The sequence below is a fragment of the Rutilus rutilus genome (genome assembly GCF_951802725.1).
Source record: "Rutilus rutilus genome assembly, chromosome: 9".
Lineage (NCBI taxonomy): Eukaryota > Metazoa > Chordata > Actinopteri > Cypriniformes > Leuciscidae > Rutilus > Rutilus rutilus.
This window is the reverse complement of record NC_140223.1, coordinates 36,362,089-36,385,866: the sequence shown is the minus strand read 5'-3', so window position 1 is coordinate 36,385,866 and position 23,778 is coordinate 36,362,089. Positions and strand designations below refer to the sequence as shown.

The window sequence follows — 23,778 nt, the reverse complement described above, 5'->3', positions numbered from 1 at the left end:
CCAAGCTCCTGCTCCGGTCGTACAGGGACCGGATAGCCCTTAGCAAAGGGCCCCGGACCCCATACTCCCAGAGCACCCTCCACAGGATGCCGCGAGGGACACAGTCGAATGCCTTCTCCAAGTCCACAAAGCACATGTGGATTGGTTGGGCAAACTCCCATGAACCCTCCAGCACCCTGGAGAGGGTATAGAGCTGGTCCAGTGTTCCACGACCGGAACGAAAACCGCACTGTTCCTCCTGGATCCGAGGTTCTACTATCGGCCGTGTTCTCCTCTCCAGTACCCTGGCATAGACTTTCCCGGGGAGGCTGAGAAGTGTGATCCCCCTATAGTTGGAGCACACCCTCCGGTCCCCCTTCTTAAAAAGAGGGACCACCACCCCGGTCTGCCAGTCCAAAGGCACTGTCCCCGACCGCCACACGATGTTGCAGAGGCGTGTCAGCCAAGACAGCCCCACAAAATCCAGAGACCGATTTTTTGCCTCCACAACCACCCGGGCTGCAGTCCGCTTGGCCCGTCGGTACCCTTCAGCTGCCTCAGGAGTCCCACAAGCCAGCTAGGCCCGATAGGACTCCTTCAGCTTTACGGCATCCCTTACTTCCGGTGTCCACCACCGGGTTTGGGGATTGCCGCCTTGACAGGCACCGGAGACCTTACGACCACAGCTCCGAGTGGCCGCGTCCACAATGGAGGTGGAGAACATGGTCCACTCGGACTCCATGTCTCCAGTCTCCCTCGGGATCCGGTCGAAGCTCTGCTGGAGGTGGAAGTTAAAGATCTCTCTGACAGGGGATTCGGCCAAACGTTCCCAACAGAACCTCACAGTACGTTTTGGTCTGCCGAGTCTGTCCAGCTTCCTCCCCCGCCATCGGATCCAACTCACCACCAGGTGGTGATCAGTTGACAGCTCCTCCCCTCTCTTCACCCGAGTGTCCAAGACATACGGCCGGAGGTCAGATGAAACGACCACAAAGTCGATCATTGACCTCTGGCCTAAGGTGTCCTGGTGCCATGTGCACTGATGGACACCCTTATGCTTGAACATGGTGTTCGTTATGGACAAGCTGTAACTAGCACAGAAGTCCAATAACAGAACACCACTGGGGTTCAGATCAGGGGGGCTGTTCCTCCCAATCACGCCCCTCCATGTGTCACTGTCGCTGCCCACGTGGGCGTTGAAGTCCCTCAGGAGAACGACGGAGTTCCCAGTCGGAGCACTTTCCAGCACCCCTCCCAGAGACCCCAAGAAGGCCGGGTACTCTACACTGCCGTTTGGCCCATAGGCGCACACGACAGTGAGAGACCTATCCCCGACCCGAAGGCGCAGGGAAGCGACCCTCTCGTTCACCGGGGTGAACTCCAACACATGGCGGCTGAGCTGAGGGGCTATAAGCAAACCCACACCAGCCCGCCGCCTCTCACCATGGGCAACTCCAGAGTGGTAAAGAGTCCATCCTCTCGCAAGGAGTGTGGTTCCAGAGCCCAAGCCGTGCGTGGAGGTGATCCCGACTATCTCTAGTCGGTACCTCTCAACCTCCCGCACAATCTCAGACTCCTTCCCCGCCAGAGAGGTGACGTTCCACGTCCCTAGAGCTAGTTTCTGTGTCCAGGGATCGGGTTGTCGAGGCCCCCGCCTTCGACTTCCGCCCGATCCACTATGCACCGGCCCCTTACGGTCCCTCCTGTAGGTGGTGAGCCCGCGGGAGGGTGGCCCCACGTCGCTCTTTCGGGCTGAGCCCGGCCGGACCCCATGGGGGAGGCCCGGCCACCAGGCGCTCGCATACGAGCCCCAACCCCGGGCCTGGCTCCAGGGTGGGGCCCCGGCTGCGCCATACCGGGCGACGTCACGGTCCTTTGATTTTTCTTCATCATAAGGGGTTTATGAACCGCTCTTAGTCTGACCCGTCGCCTAGGACCTGTTTGCCTTGGGAGACCCTACCAGGGGCATATAGCCCCATACAACATAGCTCCTAGGGTCCTTCAGGTACTCAAACCCCTCCACCACGGTAAGGTGGCAGTTCAAGGAGGGGCTTGATTACAAAAACATGTACATAAAATACTCAAATATACAGTCACTATTCTGTAAATTATAGGTTGATAAACAGAACATTTTAATATTTAATGTAAAGCTATGGGTATTTTTAAATATATTTTAAAGGAAATTATTAACTGTATTGCTAACCAACTTTACCATATATTACAGTTTTACTGTAAAATATTGCAATGTAACCTCAAAAATCTTTTTACTGTAGCTTTTATACATTGTATTTCTGATACAAGCACAACCAGTTTATTTCCAATGAAATAAACCATTTCCATCAACAATATACTGTTATTTAAAGGGTTTTCTGAAAACATTGTAATGTTAGCGCAGGAATATGATTTCAGCAGTGTTGGGATGGTTACTTTGGAAATGTAATGGGTTACAGATTACAAGTTACCCTATTTAAAATATAATAAGTAGTGTAACTATTTCAATTACTTTTCTAATTAATGTTTTCAAATTATTTTCAAACATTTATTTAGCCTTGTACTCAACACTGATTACTATCATAGCTCCTAAATATCCTTTACTATGTAATTCAAGCCAAGAAATAAGAATTCATGCTGATATTGTCCACTTTGAAACCTAGAGTGTTTTCAAACTTTCGTAAGGCACTGTATGTCTGGCGATAGAAGTAGATTTGTACCCCTGATAACCTCATACTGTCTCTACTGTACACCTCTGCCTACTACAGTATCCCATGAGACTTAACCACATACTGTACAATCTCTGCTTCATTAATCAGTGTGTGGGTGCAGTTAATGAAGTTAGAAAGAGTCAGGGGAAGGACTGCAGTTGAGCTGCACAATCATTAGAGATGCTTGAGGTTCATTAGTGACTTCATGAGGCAAACATACTTTAAAACAGTTGCCGAGAGGCTGTTACATAACTCACAAAACGACTTCAGTGTGTGTGCGTGCAACTCCTCAAAAACTGACCACAAAACCCTAGAAACCAAAACCAAAAACCACAATCTGAAAATCTAGCTAGTTCTACTGGTTTTCCCAAGTTGATATTAGTAATTATCTAGCCAATGATTTATCCAAAGCTATTTATGGAATACAATACTACACTACAGGGACAGTCCATATCGAGGATCTCTAGAGGCATTACTCCAAACACTCCACAAGTTGTCCCACCTAAAAACCATGGTTGTGGGGGATAAAGTGGGATATTGGAAAGTACTGACAAACATACAAACTTTGGGGTACCAGTTCAGTAAACATACAAACTTTGGGGTACCAGTCCAGTTCGACAACTAAGTTACCATCACCTGACAAGTTATTAAACATTTAACTCCTCAGCAGCATTTTTGATCATATTCACAAAATTGTTATGGCCTCGTCCTGGTCGATATTTAATTGGGTAACATCTGGCAGTTTTGATTTATATGCTGTTGAATGTTTGATGCTCACGTTAGCTTACTTGTGCGTATGCAACTTCTATAAGCTCCTTCTAGTTTACACAGATCATCATCATTGTCACTTGTTTTTGGATAATTTCCATAATGACCAACACAATCTACCAAGAGCAGCGCAAATTAACGCAGATTTGCAAACAAGCAGAGCCGATGATAATCAGGTGTGGGTAATCTACTAACAATACAGGAACAGAAAATTGAAGATAGCATGGCTTGGCAAACTACATGTTGGGATATCGTCATCTTCTGGCAATTAAAATACACGATTCAAAACGGGTTAAGACACGCTTTTGGGGGGTGTTAAACAATGGCGCAAATACTAGTAAATTGACTAGCGCAAACATTAGTAAATCACGTTGCATGATTCAATTAAATATTCTCCTCCCATGAATTTTGCGTCTGAAAGGGAAACTCTTAAAAAAAACATATGCAATAAGGTCAGCTGCAAAAATAACTGCCCACGCCTAATTTATTAATGACAGGCCATTATTATAAAGTATTACCGAAACGCCTTCAGGGTGATGCAAGACCCCACTGCAAAACTTGCCACATAAGTAAATTAATTTTTTACCTCAAGATGACTCGCAGTAGCCATTGTTATCGGTTGTTGTCCTGCAATAACAGAGCACTAGATGGCACGATTGAAGGTGTGTTGATGAGGCACAATGAAATTGAGTATTGCAGGGAGCTGTGGAAAAATAGAATTGCTTTGTCAAGTCTAGTGGACAGCCTCAAGCTGTTGCGGTGCGGCGAAAAGACTAGCAAATATGACGAGGCATAACTCGCCCTCAGATTCACCAGTACAATGATGGGTAATGAAGAGAGACCACTGTGTGTTGCGTGCCTCAAAAGATGAACTTCTAACCATTATGAAGTCGAACAAGTGAAGACTTGACATTTAGAGACTCATATCACATACAGAAGGAGAACCTTGTTGATGTTGAGAAGTTGTAGTACTTTATTAATTACAATATTTTAAATAAATCCTTTAGAGATTTGCAATAAAGTTCCTGTCTGAGAGTGTCTTTTTCTGGGTGTATCTTTATTCATCAAAGAATACTGAAAAAAACCATGAAGCAGCACAACTGAACGCTTCATCAGCTGCGCTCAAAGGATCTGCTCTTGTGTTGTCAAAGTTTGGTTATTTAAGAAATGTATCAATAATAATAAAGCAAGATGCCCTGTTGAAATATGTGTGATATATGGTTTATTTAAACTGCAAAGGAAAAGCATAAATATAAATGATTGTGACAGATGTGAAGGGGGAGAATTTATACGTGCGTCAGGTTTCTGGCCAAGAAAGACTTCCACATAGGAGACACCAGTGCATCCTCGCTCATAACTCCTCATTCCTCACGGTGCAATTACAGGATTGAGATGTCCTTCAAGATGGCTGATTCTATCAGTTTCCGAGTCACATGGAGGAGTGAGGAAACGAGGAAGCATCAATTGGAGTATTGAGACGCACCCTGACTGAAGGAAGTGTGCACTAGCGATGACGTCATCGCCGTGAGACGAAATCAAAGGCAGATATCAAAAACATGCAAAACATCAATAAAACCAAAAATATGGGTATTTCATGGATTTTATGTGTAACAAATAATGCATTTATACATCTATATATTTTTATAAATTACTTTGTGAAGCAAAAACCAAAAAGGCAAAAGTAAAAACGAACAAATTTACTATATAAATTTACTTTATTTTTTGAACAAGAACAGTTTGAACCTGTTATTTATACAGTATAATAGTATTGAATATTATAATAGTATAATTTATATCATGAAGCAAAATGATATGCAAGAATAAAACTAATAGATATTGTCCATCTTTGAGTTGATCTGAATCTCAGTAGAAACTGCTGGTCTTTAAGATAAACTTTACGCAATGTGACAAATTTAGAAGATGTTTCTTTTGTTCTGTCGCTGTTGCTGGTTAGGACGTATTTATATTGAAGATATTTATTACTTAACAGTATTATTGTGTCACGTTTAGTGAGGATGCGGCTTTAGACTTGCTGGATCTGAAGATGATCTACTAGCTGTGATTGTTTTTTGTATGCCTGTGTAGAGAAGATGATTGACTGAAACTCTTCCCACATGCAGTGCAGTGATACGGTTTCTCTCCAGTGTGGATACTCTCGTGTGATTTCACATGTTCTGACCGATTGAATGTCTTGTCGCAGTGTGAACACTTGTAAGGTTTCTCTCCAGTGTGGATCCTCTGATGCCGTTTTAAAGTTTCAGCTGTAATGAAACACTTCCCACACTCAAAGCACATATGATTTCTTACACCAGTGTGTATTAGAGGGATTGTGCTGATGCAAGCTGTTAAACTTAATCTGGCCCTAAATCACACATCAGTTAAAGGTGCACTGTGTCATTTTTAGTGCCATCTAGTGGTGCTGTTGCGAATTGCAACCAACAGAAGTTACGGTGGCCTACAGGAGATGTCGTCGTCTGAGACAGCAGAGAGTAGCCAGTTAAGCAATGAGGTTTCTTTACAAAGATAAAGTAAGAAGTTAGGTGTACTTAATTATTCAGTAAAACTATATGTTATTGCGAATATTATTGTTACTTGTTCATCATTGTGTCAGTGTTTTATCCGCTGACTTTAGCTAGCTTCTTTGCACGAAGAACAACATAGTGACGAAACGCGTTTGTCCGTTCAGGGCCACTGTAGAAACATGTCGGCGCATTTCAATGTAAGGGGACCCGCGGTGTATGTAGATAGAAATGGCTCATTCTAAGGTAATAAAAACATAACGGTTCATTAAGTAAGGTCTTTATACACCACTGAAAACAGTTATGTATATGATATTGCATTTCTTATTCACATTTAAAAGTCTGGAAAAACTTAACTGAATGTTTCTTATGATCTTTCCAGCCCATCTTCACGGATGATTTTCTTTCTTATGTGAGATCGTCTTATGATGTTTAGTGAATGTTTACACGGCTCTTTTCCATACAATGAAAGGGGATGGACCTAAAAAATACTGACCCCACAATTGAATGGGATATTGAATGGTAGTGTTTCCTGTGCTTCTCACTAAATATTGACCATTATTTTAGACATTTGATTCACATACCTAAATTATAGAGCCATAGTCTCACACCAGCTTCACCTGCATGATCTCAGCATCACAAACCCGCCACAACTTTACAGTAATTAATTTCGTCACGGACATACTTGCCAAATCAGATAATAATTGGCTTAATTATTTTAAGTGTGAAAAGCCCTGTAATCTACTAGAAATAATCATTTCACAAGATTCCAGTCTAACAATTTATTTAGCAGGTAGGACTACACATGTAAATTAAAGAATTAGGAAACAAAAGGTCAATCCAAAATCAATTACAAAAAGCATAAAAATAAGTCAAAGAAGTATACCAGGCAATAAAAAAAAACACATTTTTCTAAAGATTTTCTCCTGGCTCTTTTGCTAGTCTTTCTTAAACACCCAGATCAGAAATTAAGGCACAACCCTCAAAGCAGAGAAGAGTTTCCTTGTTTTAAATCTGTATTATGATCTGCCATGCTGGTACGCAAGGAAGCTTCGTTTCCGCCACAAAATAAAACATTTTAAAAGATAATTGTGACTTTTTATCTCACAATTGCGAGTTTAGGCATACATCTCACAATTCTGACTTTATTTCTCACAATTGTGTGATATAAAGTCAGAATTGCATGATATAAAGTCGCAATTGTGTGATATAAAGTCAGAATTGCACGATATAAAGTCAGAATTGCACGATATAAAGTCAGATTTGCGAGATATAAAGTCAGAATTGCGTGATATAAAGTCAGAATTGCATGATATAAAGTCAGAATTGCGTGATATAAAGTCAGAATTGCGAGATATAAAGTCAGAATTGCATGATGTAAAGTCAGAATTGCACGATATAAAGTCAGAATTGCGCGATATAAAGTCAGAATTGCGTGATAAAGTCACAATTGCGTGATATAAAGTCAGAATTGCGAGATATAAAGTCAGAATTGCGTGAAATAAAGTCAGAATTGCATGATGTAAAGTCAGAATTGCGAGATATAAAGTCAGAATTGCGTGATAAAGTCACAATTGCGTGATATAAAGTCAGAATTGCATGATAAAGTCACAATTGCGTGATATAAAGTCAGAATTGCACGATATAAAGTCAGAATTGCACGATATAAAGTCAGAATTGCGAGATATAAAGTCAGAATTGCATGATGTAAAGTCAGAATTGCGCGATATAAAGTCAGAATTGCGTGATAGTCACAATTGCGTGATATAAAGTCAGAATTGCAAGATATAAAGTCAGAATTGCATGATGTAAAGTCAGAATTGCGAGATATAAAGTCAGAATTGCATGATGTAAAGTCAGAATTGCGTGATATAAAGTCAGAATTGCGTGATATAAAGTCGCAATTGCGTGATATAAAGTCGCAATTGCGTGATATAAAGTCAGAATTGCGTGATAAAGTCAGAATTGCGTGATATAAAGTCAGAATTGCGAGATATAAAGTCAGAATTGCATGATGTAAAGTCAGAATTGCGAGATATAAAGTCAGAATTGCGTGATAAAGTCACAATTGCGTGATATAAAGTCACAATTGCGTGATAAAGTCACAATTGCACGATATAAAGTCAGAATTGCACGATATAAAGTCAGAATTGCACGATATAAAGTCAGAATTGCACGATATAAAGTCAGAATTGCGAGATATAAAGTCAGAATTGCATGATGTAAAGTCAGAATTGCGCGATATAAAGTCAGAATTGCGTGATAGTCACAATTGCGTGATATAAAGTCAGAATTGCGAGATATAAAGTCAGAATTGCATGATGTAAAGTCAGAATTGCGTGATGTAAAGTCAGAATTGCGAGATATAAAGTCAGAATTGCGAGATATAAAGTCAGAATTGCATGATGTAAAGTCAGAATTGCGAGATGTAAAGTCAGAATTGCGTGATATAAAGTCAGAATTGCATGATGTAAAGTCAGAATTGCACGATATAAAGTCAGAATTGCGCGATATAAAGTCAGAATTGCGTGATATAAAGTCGCAATTGCGTGATATAAAGTCAGAATTGCGCGATATAAAGTCAGAATTGCACGATATAAAGTCACAATTGCGTGATATAAAGTCAGAATTGCGCGATATAAAGTCAGAATTGCACGATATAAAGTCACAATTGCGAGATATAAAGTCAGAATTGCATGATGTAAAGTCAGAATTGCATGATGTAAAGTCAGAATTGCGAGATATAAAGTCAGAATTGCGAGATATAAAGTCGCAATTGCGTGATATAAAGTCGCAATTGCGTGATATAAAGTCAGAACTGTGACTTTATATCACGCAATTCTGACATCTTTTCTCAGAATTGTGAGATATAAACTCGCAATTGCTAGTTATAAAGTCCAATTCTAAGGAAAAAAGACTGACTTTTTTCCTCAGAACTGCGAGTTTATATCTCACAATTCTGACTTTCCCATATCTCCCATTTGCTTGTTATAAAGTCAGAATTGCGAGATATAAACATGCAATTCTGAAAAAAAGTTGCAATTGTGAGAAAAAGTCCGAATTGTGAGATAAAAAGTCGCAATTACCTTTTTTATTCTGTGGCGGAAACAAGCTTATATAGGTACGAGAACGACATCATTGTATCAATCACACAGACACTTTTAAACTGATACCAAACATGAAAGAGAAAATTAAACTCACTCAGTTTACTATATACGTGGCATGAAGACATTCGGAGTGGCGGGACACGGAAGTCTGTACATATACAGAGAGCGTGGAATGTGAAGCCAGGTTTATTATTTAATTGTGCGTTTTTTGGTTTCTGAAGTTCCTGAATGCAGTCCACGACAGAAAACTACCGTACAAAAAGGGTTATAATCGTAGTCCATACTGCTTGTGTGCTATATAACAAGTCTTCTGAAGCCGTTACAATAGCAATTATTTGAGCTCAACAGCATCCCTCCCCCCATTTACTTTCATTGTACGAAAAAAGAGCAGAGCCAAACATCTTCATTATACAGGTTTCAAACAACATAAAGGTGAGTACATTATGACAAATTTCATTTTTGGGTGAAATATTCCTTTCAAAGCACTGCATCTAAAAAGGAAGCCAAAGCCTCTAGATGTGAACAGTACATCAACTTTACTTCATTGGACCATAAACCTCATTTAGGCGATTGCTGATTTCCAGTAGCTTTATTGACACAATTCTATTGAAGACTAAGAATAAAAAGAGCAGCATACTTTGAAGTGAAGTACAGGGTAATGTTGATGCTCCACTGTAATGTGCGATACTCATATTTTGGCACTTTATGATTTCTGATTACTATAAAAGTCACATGTATAATCATGATTCCTTCATCGTTCAGTAGTTTTGTCCTGCTTGAAAAGTTCAATCTACCGTAAAAAGTGTCCGGAAATGTTTAAATCCTGGCATCTTGACAAACAGGACTGTGATCTTTGGGGAAAGTCACTCACCCAGAGCTCAGTGCAGTGTGTTCACCCGTTACCTGCCCTGAGTTCCCTTCAGCCCTGTTCTGCTGAGTCGGTGTCTCCTCGTCCTCCATCGACGCCTGACGTCACTTGATGCGATGGCGCACCAGCGAGGACTCGTCCGTAATCTCTCCGTCTCGGTGGCAATGGCAGGGCAGGATGAGCAGGATGAGGAGTACGATCAGGACCACTGCACATATGCCCATCAGAGCGTATGCGAACACCCACATCATAGGCTCCCTAAGAGACACGCCACTGGTGCAGTCGGACGCTACGCCCTCGGCTAGGAACGGCCCGGCAATCTCTGCAAACGGTACACCGCCGTTTTCTGTTTGGAGGACAGGAGAGGTATACAGAAAGAACCATAACCAAGATGGCTGCAGTAACACACTAGTCCACTCAAACAAACATTCCTGAGACAGTTAATCCCAAAGTAGACTTCGGTTTCTACATGCACGTTAAGACAGCGGTCCCCAACCCTGGTCCTGAAGTATATCGGGTAATACATTTTTAGCTAACTGTGATTTGTATATGTACATTTCTGAAATAATTAACTAAGACAGTCACCTCTGATAACTGTAAAGCAGCTTTGAAACGATGTGTATTGTGAAAAGCGCTATACAAATGTGAATTGAATTAAAAGGAAATGAAGGTTTTTGAGGAAAACATTCCAGGATTTTTCTCCATATAGTGGACTTCAATGGTTATCAACGGGTTGAAGGTCTAAATTGCAGTTTCAGTGCAGCTTCAAAGATCTCTACACGATCCCAGCTGAGGAATAAGGAAAAATCTAGAGAAACCATCAGTCATTTTCTAAAAACAAAAAAATAAACATTTGACCGATGGTTTGGCTAGTTAAGACTCTTATCCCTCGGCTGGGATCGTGTAGAGCTCTTTGAAGCTGCATTGAAACCCATTGGTCCCCATTGAAGTACACTATATGGAGAAAAATCCTGGAATGTTTTCCTCAAAATCCTTTTTTTTTTTTTTTACTGAAGAAAGAAAGACATGAACATCTTGGATGACGTGGGGGTGAGTAAATGATCAGGAACATTTTAATTCTGAATTGAACTTAAGTTACTTGACAAATGTTTGTTGGCCAACCTACAAAAGGTTCCCTCGGCAAACACCCAATAGGATTTCAGATTATTGCAGAAAATAAGCTCTGTGACCAACAAAAGCTTATGATTCTTACACGTTTTGTTCATCATGATAGTCTTCATAAACAACTTATGAACTTTTATGAATTATTGACAATGAGGCTGTGAAAGCAGACCAGTGAGTAGATGTGTTTTCATGTTCGGTGTGATGTTATTTAACTTTTTACATTTAAACTTTTTTTTTTTTTTTTAAGTCAGCCACTGCAAGGGTTTTTGATCATTTTCACAAAACTTTCATGGCCGCCAGACTATTTTGTTGTATGAACATCTGAACATGCAATGTATCAAAAGAAAGAACAAAGCCTCTGCTTGAACAGCTTTATGCATTCTTATTACTGATGAAGCTACTGATGGATTTTATGTCATAGAATACAACGTGAAAATATCTTGGGCTTCTGTTCACCACAGACCTTCCAGACAGGCAAAGAAAAGAAAACATGATGCAGCCAGACAAAGTCGGGACAGACAACGGCAGAAATCCCGTATTAACATCGGTGTGGCTTTTTCCAGATGTAAGATGCTGATGCAGGAAAATAAAATAAAAACGACGGTGAAATTGCATGTTTTCTGCTGGATAGGTAAGTTAGTCCAACTTTAGCAATGTAACGTTAATTGAAAACTGTTGTTTGGTTTCTTTAGCTAAAAAATGGGCATAATCATAGCGAGAAGTAACGTTTTTCCCTTGTCAATGTTGAAAAATATCTCATTGGATTGTAATTTCATGTAACAGGACAGTGTACCAATCAAGTGACCAATAATGCTTGCTTTCAGAATTTGCATGAATAAAGTGCAACTTTTTTGTTGGCATTGCTTCGCTACTGTGCTAACTAGCTCAAGTCAGCGAATAAGACACTGACACAATGTCTCAGACGACGACATGTTTGTCCTGTTTTTGGCCACCGTAGCTTCTTCGAAAGGGAGCGGTGGGCTGAGCCGTTGGTTGCAATTCGCAACCGAACCGCTAGATGCCGCTAAAATCTACACACTGCACCTTTAAATGAAATAGTCTCGTAGCAGAAAGCTGATCCTAAATGCAGCTGTGACACCCCTGGGCACATGTCTTTGAGGCTCCCGAACCCCTGTGTCTGCTTGTGTCCCACCTACCTGCACATGTGCTAACAGCAAAGCCCACCCTCTTTTGTGCACGGTCAAAGATGACGTAGAAGCCCTCCATCACAGTGGCTCCAATGACTAAGCCATTGGCTGAAGGGGAGACTCCGAACCGGAAACAGTCCAATGTCCCATCAATATCTGTGACTGGCTGGACGTACAGCTGCAGAGAGAAAAACTGATGTCAAAAGAAGATCTGCGAGCTATGTACAATCTCAGTTTCTGTTCAATTTAAGAAAATATGAAACATCAAAAACCACAAAGTATATCACGGGTTTGGAGCCTAAGGGTCCTGTGTACAAACGGGACGATTCCCCCCACCATTGGGAAGCGAAACACATTGATTCAACCAACGCTGAATTTTAAGACACTCTTCCTTAGACACAAACTGTCCACCAGTAAAGACAAATGTTTGGTAAGAGATTGTCCCCAAAAAATCCTGAAAATTGACTGCTTCAAACCAATGTTGGTAATATACTAGAATTAATATTTTGAAATAGCTTTTATTTTTACACTTCAGTTTTCATTAGCATTTTGTTATGTGCTCTTGTCATTTCTATTAGTCTTTGTTATAAATATAACAAAGATTAAATTATTTTTATTTCAGTTTCTCTAAGGATAGTCCTGACCTGTGGGTGGATGGTGATGCGAAAGGACTGGCTGGTGTTCGTTGCTCTGAGGTAGATTGAGAGTTTGGGAAAAAACCTCCATGGTGATTCTCCTCTCATCCAACACGCAAGCTTGGTGCCGTCAAAAAATCCAGCAGAGAAATCCTCGATCTAGGAGAGCAGGGTTACATCCAATCAATTGTAACTGAGGAGTCGTTTTAGAGTAGACTGAAGACTGAACCCCTTAAATACGCACAAAATGTGTGTTTCTGAGGTAAATAATTTGCCAAAAACGGAAGGTCATACCATTGATGTTTGCAGAATAGCCTCCACCACAGCACTAAACACATTTCCAGGAAGTCGCAGTAGAGTCGTCCCGCTATCCACAATGGCTTTATCCGAGTTGTACTGAACAAAATGACCAAAGGGAGAGAAAGATCAATCAAAAACAAGATCACAACATTCTTATCGCTGCCATATATTTTATCGAATGCTGTAGTTACTCCACTGGCAGCCATTTAAGGTACAATTTCAACTCACCCTTGGCTCAATTCCAGTAATTATAAATGTGTTTTTCTAAAAGGATGGACTAGATTTTCTGGTTGAATTTACTTATTTTTTGGGCTAGACTGTGTTATGTACCTCTTTGCAATCTAGGTTTAAATTTTGGTCTCCAACTTCAAGCTTCAAGACTTCCACTTGATAGTACCACTCTTCCAGGATTGGCGTGTACCAAACTGAACCCCGGTACAAGGTCGGCTCAACTCCTCCCATGATCTGAAACGCAACACAAAGACATATATTGTAGAAGCATGTCATCTGAGGCATATCATCTTTCCTTTGTTTATAGTGAAAATCTTCCAAGATATTAAAGTCCCCCTGTGGTGAAAATCCAGCTTTTAATGTTGTTTATGTCTATGTGGTGTTTTTAATATGCTTTAAGACAAACCATGTGCAAAATCATAAGTCGACACCATTGCTGAGTATTTTCTCCTTAAAACTGCAGTGAACCAAAGACAGTCTCAAAAACACAGTTTGAAATCGCTGGTGTTTCTGACGTCACAAACTACCTTGTAACCAATCAGATCAACGTGTGATCGTCAACGAGTGGACCTCTGAGCTGGTGTGAGTGAGTGGAGGCGGGGCTCATTTGCATATTCATAGAACCGCCGTATATTAATGAGGCAAGAGTGTAGAGTTACATTCAAGCTATTTTAAGGCATGAAGAAACGTTTAAATATGTAATTTTGGTGATCAAAGATGAGTTTTGAGAAATAAAATGATTGACTACAGGGGGACTTTAACAATGGATACTCTTGATATAAATTAAGGCAAGAAACTACAGGTGAATACGGGTTTAATTTTACTAATAGATATCAACATACTTTCTCCAGTTGATTAGACACATCAAGACAATTGTTTTGTATTGCAGGTTTTCTGAAATGTTACGTTTAAATATGCAAATAGGGCATTATCTAAATAAAAATGCATACATTTCGAGAACAGAAATCTGAACTTTGTCTAATATGTCAACAAGAATTTTGAATTCTTTTTCTTTTATTGAAATATTTAGTTAAGTGCTGGTGTTCATTACTATGTTTTTAACTCCACTATACAAAAATAGGGTGTTTTCTAGTTTTATTAGTTGTATTTATTGTTAATTTATCTGTTTAAGTTTAATTCTGCTTTTCTACTTGACAGCAAAAGTTATCAAAAGTCTCTGTATAAATAATTAAATTATTATAAATTAAAATTAATACAAAAGGTATCATCTGAATCCCCAGGTTCTCATTTTTTAAGTAACAATAATATAATTGTGGATCTACAGTATCTATTTCCTTATATTTAAGAATATTAGCAAAAGATTCTCAAAATACATTCAAATGAAGATAATAAAAAAATAAAACTGACTAGATCTGGCATTTGCCTTCTGCAAATAGCCTCTAATTAAGAGGCTAGTCAAATATTTCCAAAAGGCTTTGGACATTGTTCAGCGGTGGACACAGGACACACCCCTCCCCACCGCTCTTCCCATCTGCTCCTCTCTGTGGGACACGTGGCCGTCTCTTCTTCCAGCGCTCCCGTATTGCTAGCAGAATGTGCTGGCAGCAGGGGGCTCTCTTTAGCTTAATTAGCTTCTCACTAACGAGACACGCCATCCTATAGGAGGCAGCGGAGGTGTGAGACACAGAGACGCACTGAGCTTATTATGTTTCTTGAGTAGCACTGAGAAACCCAATCTCATCTGTCTTTGAGAGAGTGTAAATGGGTCTGATTTATGAGAGCAGGAATCCTGAATGCTACTTACAGCACCAACTTGTATGATTAAAATCAATAATACCTGTTAATAACTATGTTCTCAAATGTTTTACCAGGGGACACTTGTGATCAGGGTCTCTGATTTTGTAGACAATGGGCTCAAACTCTGGTCCACTCTTCAGATTTGTTCAAATTGTCCATAGAGACTGCTGCTCCTTGTTTGAATACACTTTTCAGTCTAATATTGTGGTGCCGTCTATAATAATCTATTTTTTAATAAACCTACACATGAACAGTCTCTTCTTGCAGTTCTTGGGCAGAATAAGCTGTACTGAACATTTTCATTTAAAGTCCCCCTGTGATGAAAATCAAGTTTTTAATGTTGTTTATATGTATATGTGGTGTTTGTATGTGCTTTAGACAAATCATGTATAAATTCATTTGCCAACACCATTGCTGAGTATTTTCTCCTTAAAGGGGTCATATAATGCCATTTTTTGTACAAGCTAATATGATTCTTTAGGGTCTAAATTAAAAGTTTGTAATATACTTTAATTAAAAATTCTCATTAGTATTGTAAGAAAACACTCATTTTACCTGGTCAAAAACAGCTCTGTTTTCAGCACGCCGTTTAAGTGCATGTGTCTTTAAATGATAATGAGCTTTGCTCACCTCGCCCCTCTGTTCTGTGCGTACACCGTTTGTAACAATAACCATAACGCGCTGTTCATTATAAACGTGGGATTATGAATTAGATTGAGAACGTCGTACATAGAAAACATGCCGTAATGTACCTGATACACTTAGGGTACATTACGGCATGTTTTCTATGTACGACGTTGGACACCCGCATTCATCGTGAAGCGTGCAGCAAGCGATTTGCAAAGATGAATATAAATATTAATATAAAGGTTAATAAAATGTTACACTATAAATATTCTGGAGGTGCAGCAGGAACACGAATAGTTGGTACCGATCCTTTTTTCAGGAGCAGCTTCTTAGCAAAACCAGCTTTATAACGTTACTGACCCTCGTTTGTAAAGCAGTCTGGTGTGTGAAATGATTCGCGCAAACATGAAAGTATTGACGTTGATCGTGGGGAATATTCCCTTCGAAAACAAAACTCAGCCACTGCGTCTTCAGCGGTTCGGATTTAGGAACACCAACATGACTGATGTGTTCCTTATTGCACCCAAGAACAGAACACCACAATCGCTTAGACGCCATTCTGCTCATAGACAGTGCTCCAGCGTATCAACAATGAACGCGCGGCCGCGGACTATGATTGATATGATATGATCTGAGCTGGTGTGAGTGAGTGGAGGCGGGGCTCATTTGCATATTCATAGAGACACGTATACTAAGTAAGGCAAGGGTGTAGAGTTACATTCAAGCTATTTTAAGGCATGGAGAAATTGTTTTCAAGTTAAAAAAAGTTTCATTTTAGTGATCAAAGATGAGTTTTAAGGGATAAAATAATTGACTACAGGGGGACTTTAACAATTTTAAAAATATTGTTGCTTAACTGAAAATGCTTTCCATCATATTAACATTATTTTCCATAATTTAGAAACATTACCAAAAGTATGCTTTTTTCTATTTTTCTAATAAAAAAATAACATTTAATTAAAGTTATATAGTTTTGGCAAAATTAAAACAACTCTTGCCATTAGTATTTTTGTGATATTACCAAAGACAGTAACATTTATTTTATAGATGAAGTTATTTAAATAATGTTTTGTGACTAAATTAATAAATATTAATAGAGATACTTAATATTGCAACTTATTTCATATGAAAATTGAATCGATTTCATGTTAACATGTTAACAAATTGGTGTACACACAGTAGCAGTTCACTCCTAGTAGTTGGATTAGTTTTGTTCTAATTTGGATTGTATATTTTTGCAGTTCTATTTAAGACTGCTTCAGGTTTGGTACACACCAAGCTGCCGCCCGCTGGGTCAGCTGTAGTGCTGGCTGAGACTCCTGCTCCGCACATCTGGAGAGAAAACACATCTGGAATCCCAGTCTGCCGCACAACAGAATTGAAGAAGGGTTCCACTGACGGGTCGGGCTGAGAGGAGGAAAAAGACAAAATGCATCCTATTTAAGAAGCTCTTAGTATTTTCAGATCATATAATACTAATAGTCTAAATCCAAATGGTCCCACTTTATATTAAGTGGCCATAATACCTGTGAACTTACATGGTAACTACATGTGTACATAGTATGTAACTACAGTGTAAGTACACATTGGTACATAATAGCTACAGCTGTAATATTTGTGTACCTACACATATGTAACAACCCACAGAATGGTGTGTGTAAGTATAAGTGTGTAACAGGACATTGGTAACAACACTTTTTCACTTCAGCAAGTACACATGTAACATGAATTATTAACTACATTTTGTAACAACATGTATTTACACAAGTTGTTAATATAAAGTGGGACCGTCCAAAGAATACCAATATTTTGAATACATGTCAAAATACCTGTTACACTGCTTTGAAACCAACACAAATATTCTATTTGAAAAAACAAACTACTTACAATTATTATTTTCTAACTCTGTCACTTAATAATAGCAAATATACAACTACCTTATTATTGTGTTCACTAGTAGAGTACATAAACCATTATCAAACTCAAAACACCATTGATGTTTGAGGATCTGAACCACACCTTTGTGACATTTAACTTATCACGTAACAACCATAGCAGAGCAAAATCCAACAGTTTGCACACATTGCTAACATAACACACCTTTTATAAATAAAACACCTATGTAACACCATCATGTGACTTACCCGAACCAGTAGAGGATAAGCAAGTCCAAGAATTCCCTGCCAGTTGATTCCAGGCAGAAAGAAGCCTTCTGAGGTGAGGATTGCAGCTATGTTGATGGTGATGTTACCACTGGGCCCTTTAGGAATGGTGATGCGGTCAGTTCCCAGTTCCCCCTCCCATTCTCCCTGAGTGTATTTTACTGCAACTGCTCTCCCAGTGCTCTGATATGTACTGGAACTGAGCAAACCATCATAACATTGGTTTATCACTAATGCACTACAAACATAATTCACTAACAAACATTAAAATACTGGAATTAATGAATGTAAGTTTTGTCTGGATGCTTTGTTATAAAACAGTGTTATGTAGTTGTGAGGTGTTTTGATCTTACACTGCTCTGTTATAGTAGTGTGTGATGTAGGGATGTGATCTTACAGTGAACTGTTATAGTAGTGTGTGATGTGGGGATGTGATCTTACAGTGCTCTGTTATAGTAGTGTGTGATGTAGGGATGTGATCTTACAGTGCTCTGTTATAGTAGTGTGTTATGTGGGGATGTGATCTTACAGTGCTCTGTTATAGTAGTGTGTGATGTAGGGATGTGATCTTACAGTGCTCTGTTATAGTAGTGTGTTATGTTGGGATGTGATCTTACAGTGCTCTGTTATAACAGTGTGTGATGTAGGGATGTGATCTTACAGTGAACTGTTATAACAGTGTGTGATGTAGGGATGTGATCTTACAGTGCTCTGTTATAGTAGTGTGTGATGTAGGGATGTGATCTTACAGTGCTCTGTTATAGTAGTGTGTGATGCAGGGATGTGATCTTACAGTGCTCTGTTATAGTAGTGTGTTATGTGGGGATGTGATCTTACAGTGCTCTGTTATAGTAGTGTGTGATGCAGGGATGTGATCTTACAGTGCTCTGTTATAGTAGTGTGTGATGTAGGGATGTGATCTTACAGTGCTCTGTTATAGTAGTGTGTGATGTAGGGATGTGATCTTACAGTGCTCTGCTATAGTAGTGTGTGATGCTGGGATGTGATCTTACAGTGCCCTGTTATAACAGTGTGTGATGTAGGGATGTGATCTTACAGTGCTCTGTTATAGTAGTGTGTGATGCTGGGATGTGATCTTACAGTGCTCTGTTATAGTAGTGTGTGATGTAGGGATGTGATCTTACAGTGCTCTGTTATAGTAGTGTGTGATGTAGGGATGTGATCTTACAGTGCTCTGTTTTAGTAGTGTGTGATGCTGGGATGTGATCTTACAGTGCTCTGTTATAGTAGTGTGTGATGTAGGGATGTGATCTTACAGTGCTCTGCTATAGTAGTGTGTGATGCTGGGATGTGATCTTACAGTGCCCTGTTATAGTAGTGTGTGATGTAGGGATGTGATCTTACAGTGATCTGTTATAGTAGTGTGTGATGTGATCTTACAGTGCCCTGTTTAGTAGTGTGTGATGCTGGGATGTGATCTTACAGTGCTCTGTTATAGTAGTGTGTGATGTAGGGATGTGATCTTACAGTGCTCTGCTATAGTAGTGTGTGATGTAGGGATGTGATCTTACAGTGCTCTGTTATAGTAGTGTGTGATGTAGGGATGTGATCTTACAGTGCTCTGTTATAGTAGTGTGTGATGTAGGGATGTGATCTTACAGTGCTCTGTTATAGTAGTGTGTGATGCTGGGATGTGATCTTACAGTGCTCTGTTATAGTAGTGTGTGATGTAGGGATGTGATCTTACAGTGCTCTGCTATAGTAGTGTGTGATGCTGGGATGTGATCTTACAGTGCCCTGTTATAGTAGTGTGTGATGTAGGGATGTGATCTTACAGTGATCTGTTATAGTAGTGTGTGATGTGATCTTACAGTGCCCTGTTTAGTAGTGTGTGATGTAGGGATGTGATCTTACAGTGCTCTGTTATAGTAGTGTGTGATGTAGGGATGTGATCTTACAGTGCTCTGTTATAGTAGTGTGTGATGTAGGGATGTGATCTTACAGTGCTCTGTTATAGTAGTGTGTGATGTAGGGATGTGATCTTACAGTGATCTGTTATAGTAGTGTGTGATGTAGGGATGTGATCTTACAGTGATCTGTTATAGTAGTGTGTGATGTGATCTTACAGTGCCCTGTTTAGTAGTGTGTGATGTAGGGATGTGATCTTACAGTGCTCTGTTATAGTAGTGTGTGATGTAGGGATGTGATCTTACAGTGCTCTGTTATAGTAGTGTGTGATGTAGGGATGTGATCTTACAGTGCTCTGTTATAGTAGTGTGTGATGTAGGGATGTGATCTTACAGTGCTCTGTTATAGTAGTGTGTGATGTAGGGATGTGATCTTACAGTGCTCGGTTATAGTAGTGTGTGATGTAGGGATGTGATCTTACAGTGCTCTGTTATAGTAGTGTGTGATGTAGGGATGTGATCTTACAGTGCCCTGTTATAGTAGTGTGTGATGTGGGGATGTGATCTTACAGTGCTCGGTTATAGTAGTGTGTGATGTAGGGATGTGATCTTACAGTGCTTTGTTATAGTAGTGTGTGATGTAGGGATGTGATCTTACAGTGCTCTGCTATAGTAGTGTGTGATGCTGGGATGTGATCTTACAGTGCCCTGTTATAGTAGTGTGTGATGTAGGGATGTGATCTTACAGTGATCTGTTATAGTAGTGTGTGATGTGATCTTACAGTGCCCTGTTTAGTAGTGTGTGATGTAGGGATGTGATCTTACAGTGCTCTGTTATAGTAGTGTGTGATGTAGGGATGTGATCTTACAGTGCTCTGTTATAGTAGTGTGTGATGTAGGGATGTGATCTTACAGTGCTCTGTTATAGTAGTGTGTGATGTAGGGATGTGATCTTACAGTGCTCTGTTATAGTAGTGTGTGATGTAGGGATGTGATCTTACAGTGATCTGTTATAGTAGTGTGTGATGTAGGGATGTGATCTTACAGTGATCTGTTATAGTAGTGTGTGATGTGATCTTACAGTGCCCTGTTTAGTAGTGTGTGATGTAGGGATGTGATCTTACAGTGCTCTGTTATAGTAGTGTGTGATGTAGGGATGTGATCTTACAGTGCTCTGTTATAGTAGTGTGTGATGTAGGGATGTGATCTTACAGTGCTCTGTTATAGTAGTGTGTGATGTAGGGATGTGATCTTACAGTGCTCTGTTATAGTAGTGTGTGATGTAGGGATGTGATCTTACAGTGCTCGGTTATAGTAGTGTGTGATGTAGGGATGTGATCTTACAGTGCTCTGTTATAGTAGTGTGTGATGTAGGGATGTGATCTTACAGTGCCCTGTTATAGTAGTGTGTGATGTGGGGATGTGATCTTACAGTGCTCGGTTATAGTAGTGTGTGATGTAGGGATGTGATCTTACAGTGCTTTGTTATAGTAGTGTGTGATGTGATCTTACAGTGCTCTGTTATAGTAGTGTGTGATGTAGGGATGTGATCTTACAGTGCTCTGTTATAGTAGTGTGTGATGTAGGGATGTGATCTTACAGTGCTCTGTTATAGTAGTGTGTGATATGGGGATGTGATCTTACAGTGCTCTGTTATAGTAGTGTGTGATGTGGGGATGTGATCTTACAGTGCCCTGTTATAGTAGTGTGTGATGTAGGGATGTGATCTTACAGTGAACTGTTATAGTAGTGTGTGATATAGGGATGTGATCTTACAGTGCCCTGTTATAACAGTGTGTGATGTAGGGATGTGATCTTACAGTGCTCTGTTATAGTAGTGTGTGATGTAGGGATGTGATCTTACAGTGCTCTGTTATAGTAGTGTGTTATGTAGGGATGTGATCTTACAGTGCTCTGTTATAGTAGTTTGTGATGTAGGGATGTGATCTTACAGTGCTCTGTTATAGTAGTGTGTGATGTAGGGATGTGATCTTACAGTGCTCTGTTATAGTAGTGTGTGATGTAGGGATGTGATCTTACAGTGCTCTGTTATAGTAGTGTGTGATGTAGGGATGTGATCTTACAGTGCTCTGTCATAGTAGTGTGTGATGTAGGGATGTGCTGCTGCAGCTACAGCAAAGTTGCTGCTTCCAGTATCAACCAGGATGTTCAGCTGCAATGACAGAAAACAATGATGGTACACTCATTTTTTATGCATTACTTGGTAATAATGACATTTCAGAGGAATACTCCGTATTAAATTTAACTTCTTATCACCTGTAACTTGCTGTTGATTAACAACAAATAAGAAAATAAACAACATCACTCGGCTAGTAAAGAACCGATTAAATGTAAATGTTTATCTTGAATGCAGTGTACTGTATGTCACTTTGGATAAAATGTAATGTTAAAGAAAAAACAACAAATAAATAAATGTACTTTTAATGGAATGCTTTTTTGTGAAGCAGAAATGTATAGCTTCTTTTTGTTAAAAACTGTTGAGCTGTAAAGTCTAATTTATTTGTTTTTCAAGTGGGACTACTTTGCTAGTGATATAATTCTTGTGGATGGAGTTATCTCCAAGTGAAAAGTTCTTTAAGGATTGTTACATCACATCCCATATCATATGAGAGCTACCGGGTTCATCAAGAGCTTTAACAGCTTATACGCTCCTGGAAAGGTCTTCCACTAAATGTTGGAACATGCAGGGACATGCTCCCATTCCACTTGATACTGAATGTGTTAAGTGGGGTTCTTGTCTGCTTTATTCACAGGCAGTCATGTTCTGCCAGACTCATGTTCACAGGATTATTGCCATGCTGGAATAAAAAAGGGACCTTTCCTGCTGTTGTGTGAAGTCACACAGTTCTCTAGAATCCCATTGTAATGTATGGCATAGCATTAAAGGTATAGCGGAGGATTTTCCCGAATTTTAGAAAAGAACCGCCCTCTCCACTTTTTGAAAAAATGCACACGCGCAACACTCTACCTGCTCCCGAGAGGGAACGCCTATTAAACGTGTGCACGAGAGAGCATGCACGAGCTAATCATAGCTTACATTAACTTTTACTAGCAGTGATTTCTCCGAATAGCATGCCAAACTTTACCTGTCAAGTAGAAACTTCGCGACTGAGGCATCAGTGGGAAGCCCAACCTGTGTTTTGAGCGCACGCCGTCGTGTGAATCATGTGCACGAGCACGTACGACGGCCTTACATAAACATATCACCAGAATGATTGACACTTAGGAGGACCAATAGTCTTGATGATCCACCCGGAAAAAGAAAATCCTCCGCTATACCTTTAAGATTTGTCCTTAGAGAAATGAGTGAAATAACCAAACCCATTAATTAGAAGGGGGTCGATCCTTTTGGCCATATATTGTTCAAATATACGTAAATAATAAATAAATAAAAATGTTGAGCTACTTTTTGCATGTCTACAGTGGATATAAAAAGTCTACACACCCCTTTTAACAACCAACAGCGTTTTCTTTTCTTTTTTTTGTGATGTAAAAATGTAAATCATATCACCTTTTGCATGTTTAAAGTCTCATTTACTTTCTTAGCGCACATTACTAGACTTGACTAGATCTGAGCAAGTTAATACATAGAAAAAATATTGTTTGTCATGGTAATCTATAATCAAAATCTGCTAATTTGCTTCCGCTCTGGATCAGTTTGACGGTTTGGGTAGAATATCCTTAAAGGAACACTCCACCGTTTTTTTGAAATAAGGCTTATTCACTTTCTTTCCTACATTTAGATAGGTGGGCAAATGCATTTTTGTTTCAGTGCATGCATTGTTTTAGTTTGACAGGGTCGGCACTAGCTTAGCTTAGCATAATGAATGTAATCCTTTGTTGCCAGCTAGCATGTCCTGAGTAAAAGTGATATATAAAAAAAAAACAAAAAAAAACACCTAATTACTTCTTGTGGCTTGCGTATTCACAACAAGTACAAATAGCGATGCAGATTAACAC

General features: G+C 39.7%; 1 protein-coding gene across 2 annotated transcripts in view; it reads right to left on the bottom strand.

The window, feature by feature from the left end:
• Positions 1 to 7,579: 7,579 nt before the first annotated feature.
• Positions 7,580 to 23,778, bottom strand: part of bace2 (beta-secretase 2) — a 46,265-nt gene continuing 30,066 nt past the window's right edge. For both annotated transcript variants that reach the window (XM_084419124.1, XM_084419123.1), the window contains 8 exons: positions 21,882 to 21,970; positions 17,912 to 18,128; positions 17,043 to 17,174; positions 13,482 to 13,616; positions 13,146 to 13,247; positions 12,861 to 13,010; positions 12,226 to 12,394; positions 7,580 to 10,289 (listed from right to left, as the gene is read on the bottom strand). In XM_084419124.1, the coding sequence (XP_084275250.1) occupies positions 10,048 to 10,289; positions 12,226 to 12,394; positions 12,861 to 13,010; positions 13,146 to 13,247; positions 13,482 to 13,616; positions 17,043 to 17,174; positions 17,912 to 18,128; positions 21,882 to 21,970 (1,236 nt within the window). In that variant the 3' untranslated portion in view covers positions 7,580 to 10,047. The remainder of the gene's footprint in view (positions 10,290 to 12,225; positions 12,395 to 12,860; positions 13,011 to 13,145; positions 13,248 to 13,481; positions 13,617 to 17,042; positions 17,175 to 17,911; positions 18,129 to 21,881; positions 21,971 to 23,778) is intronic.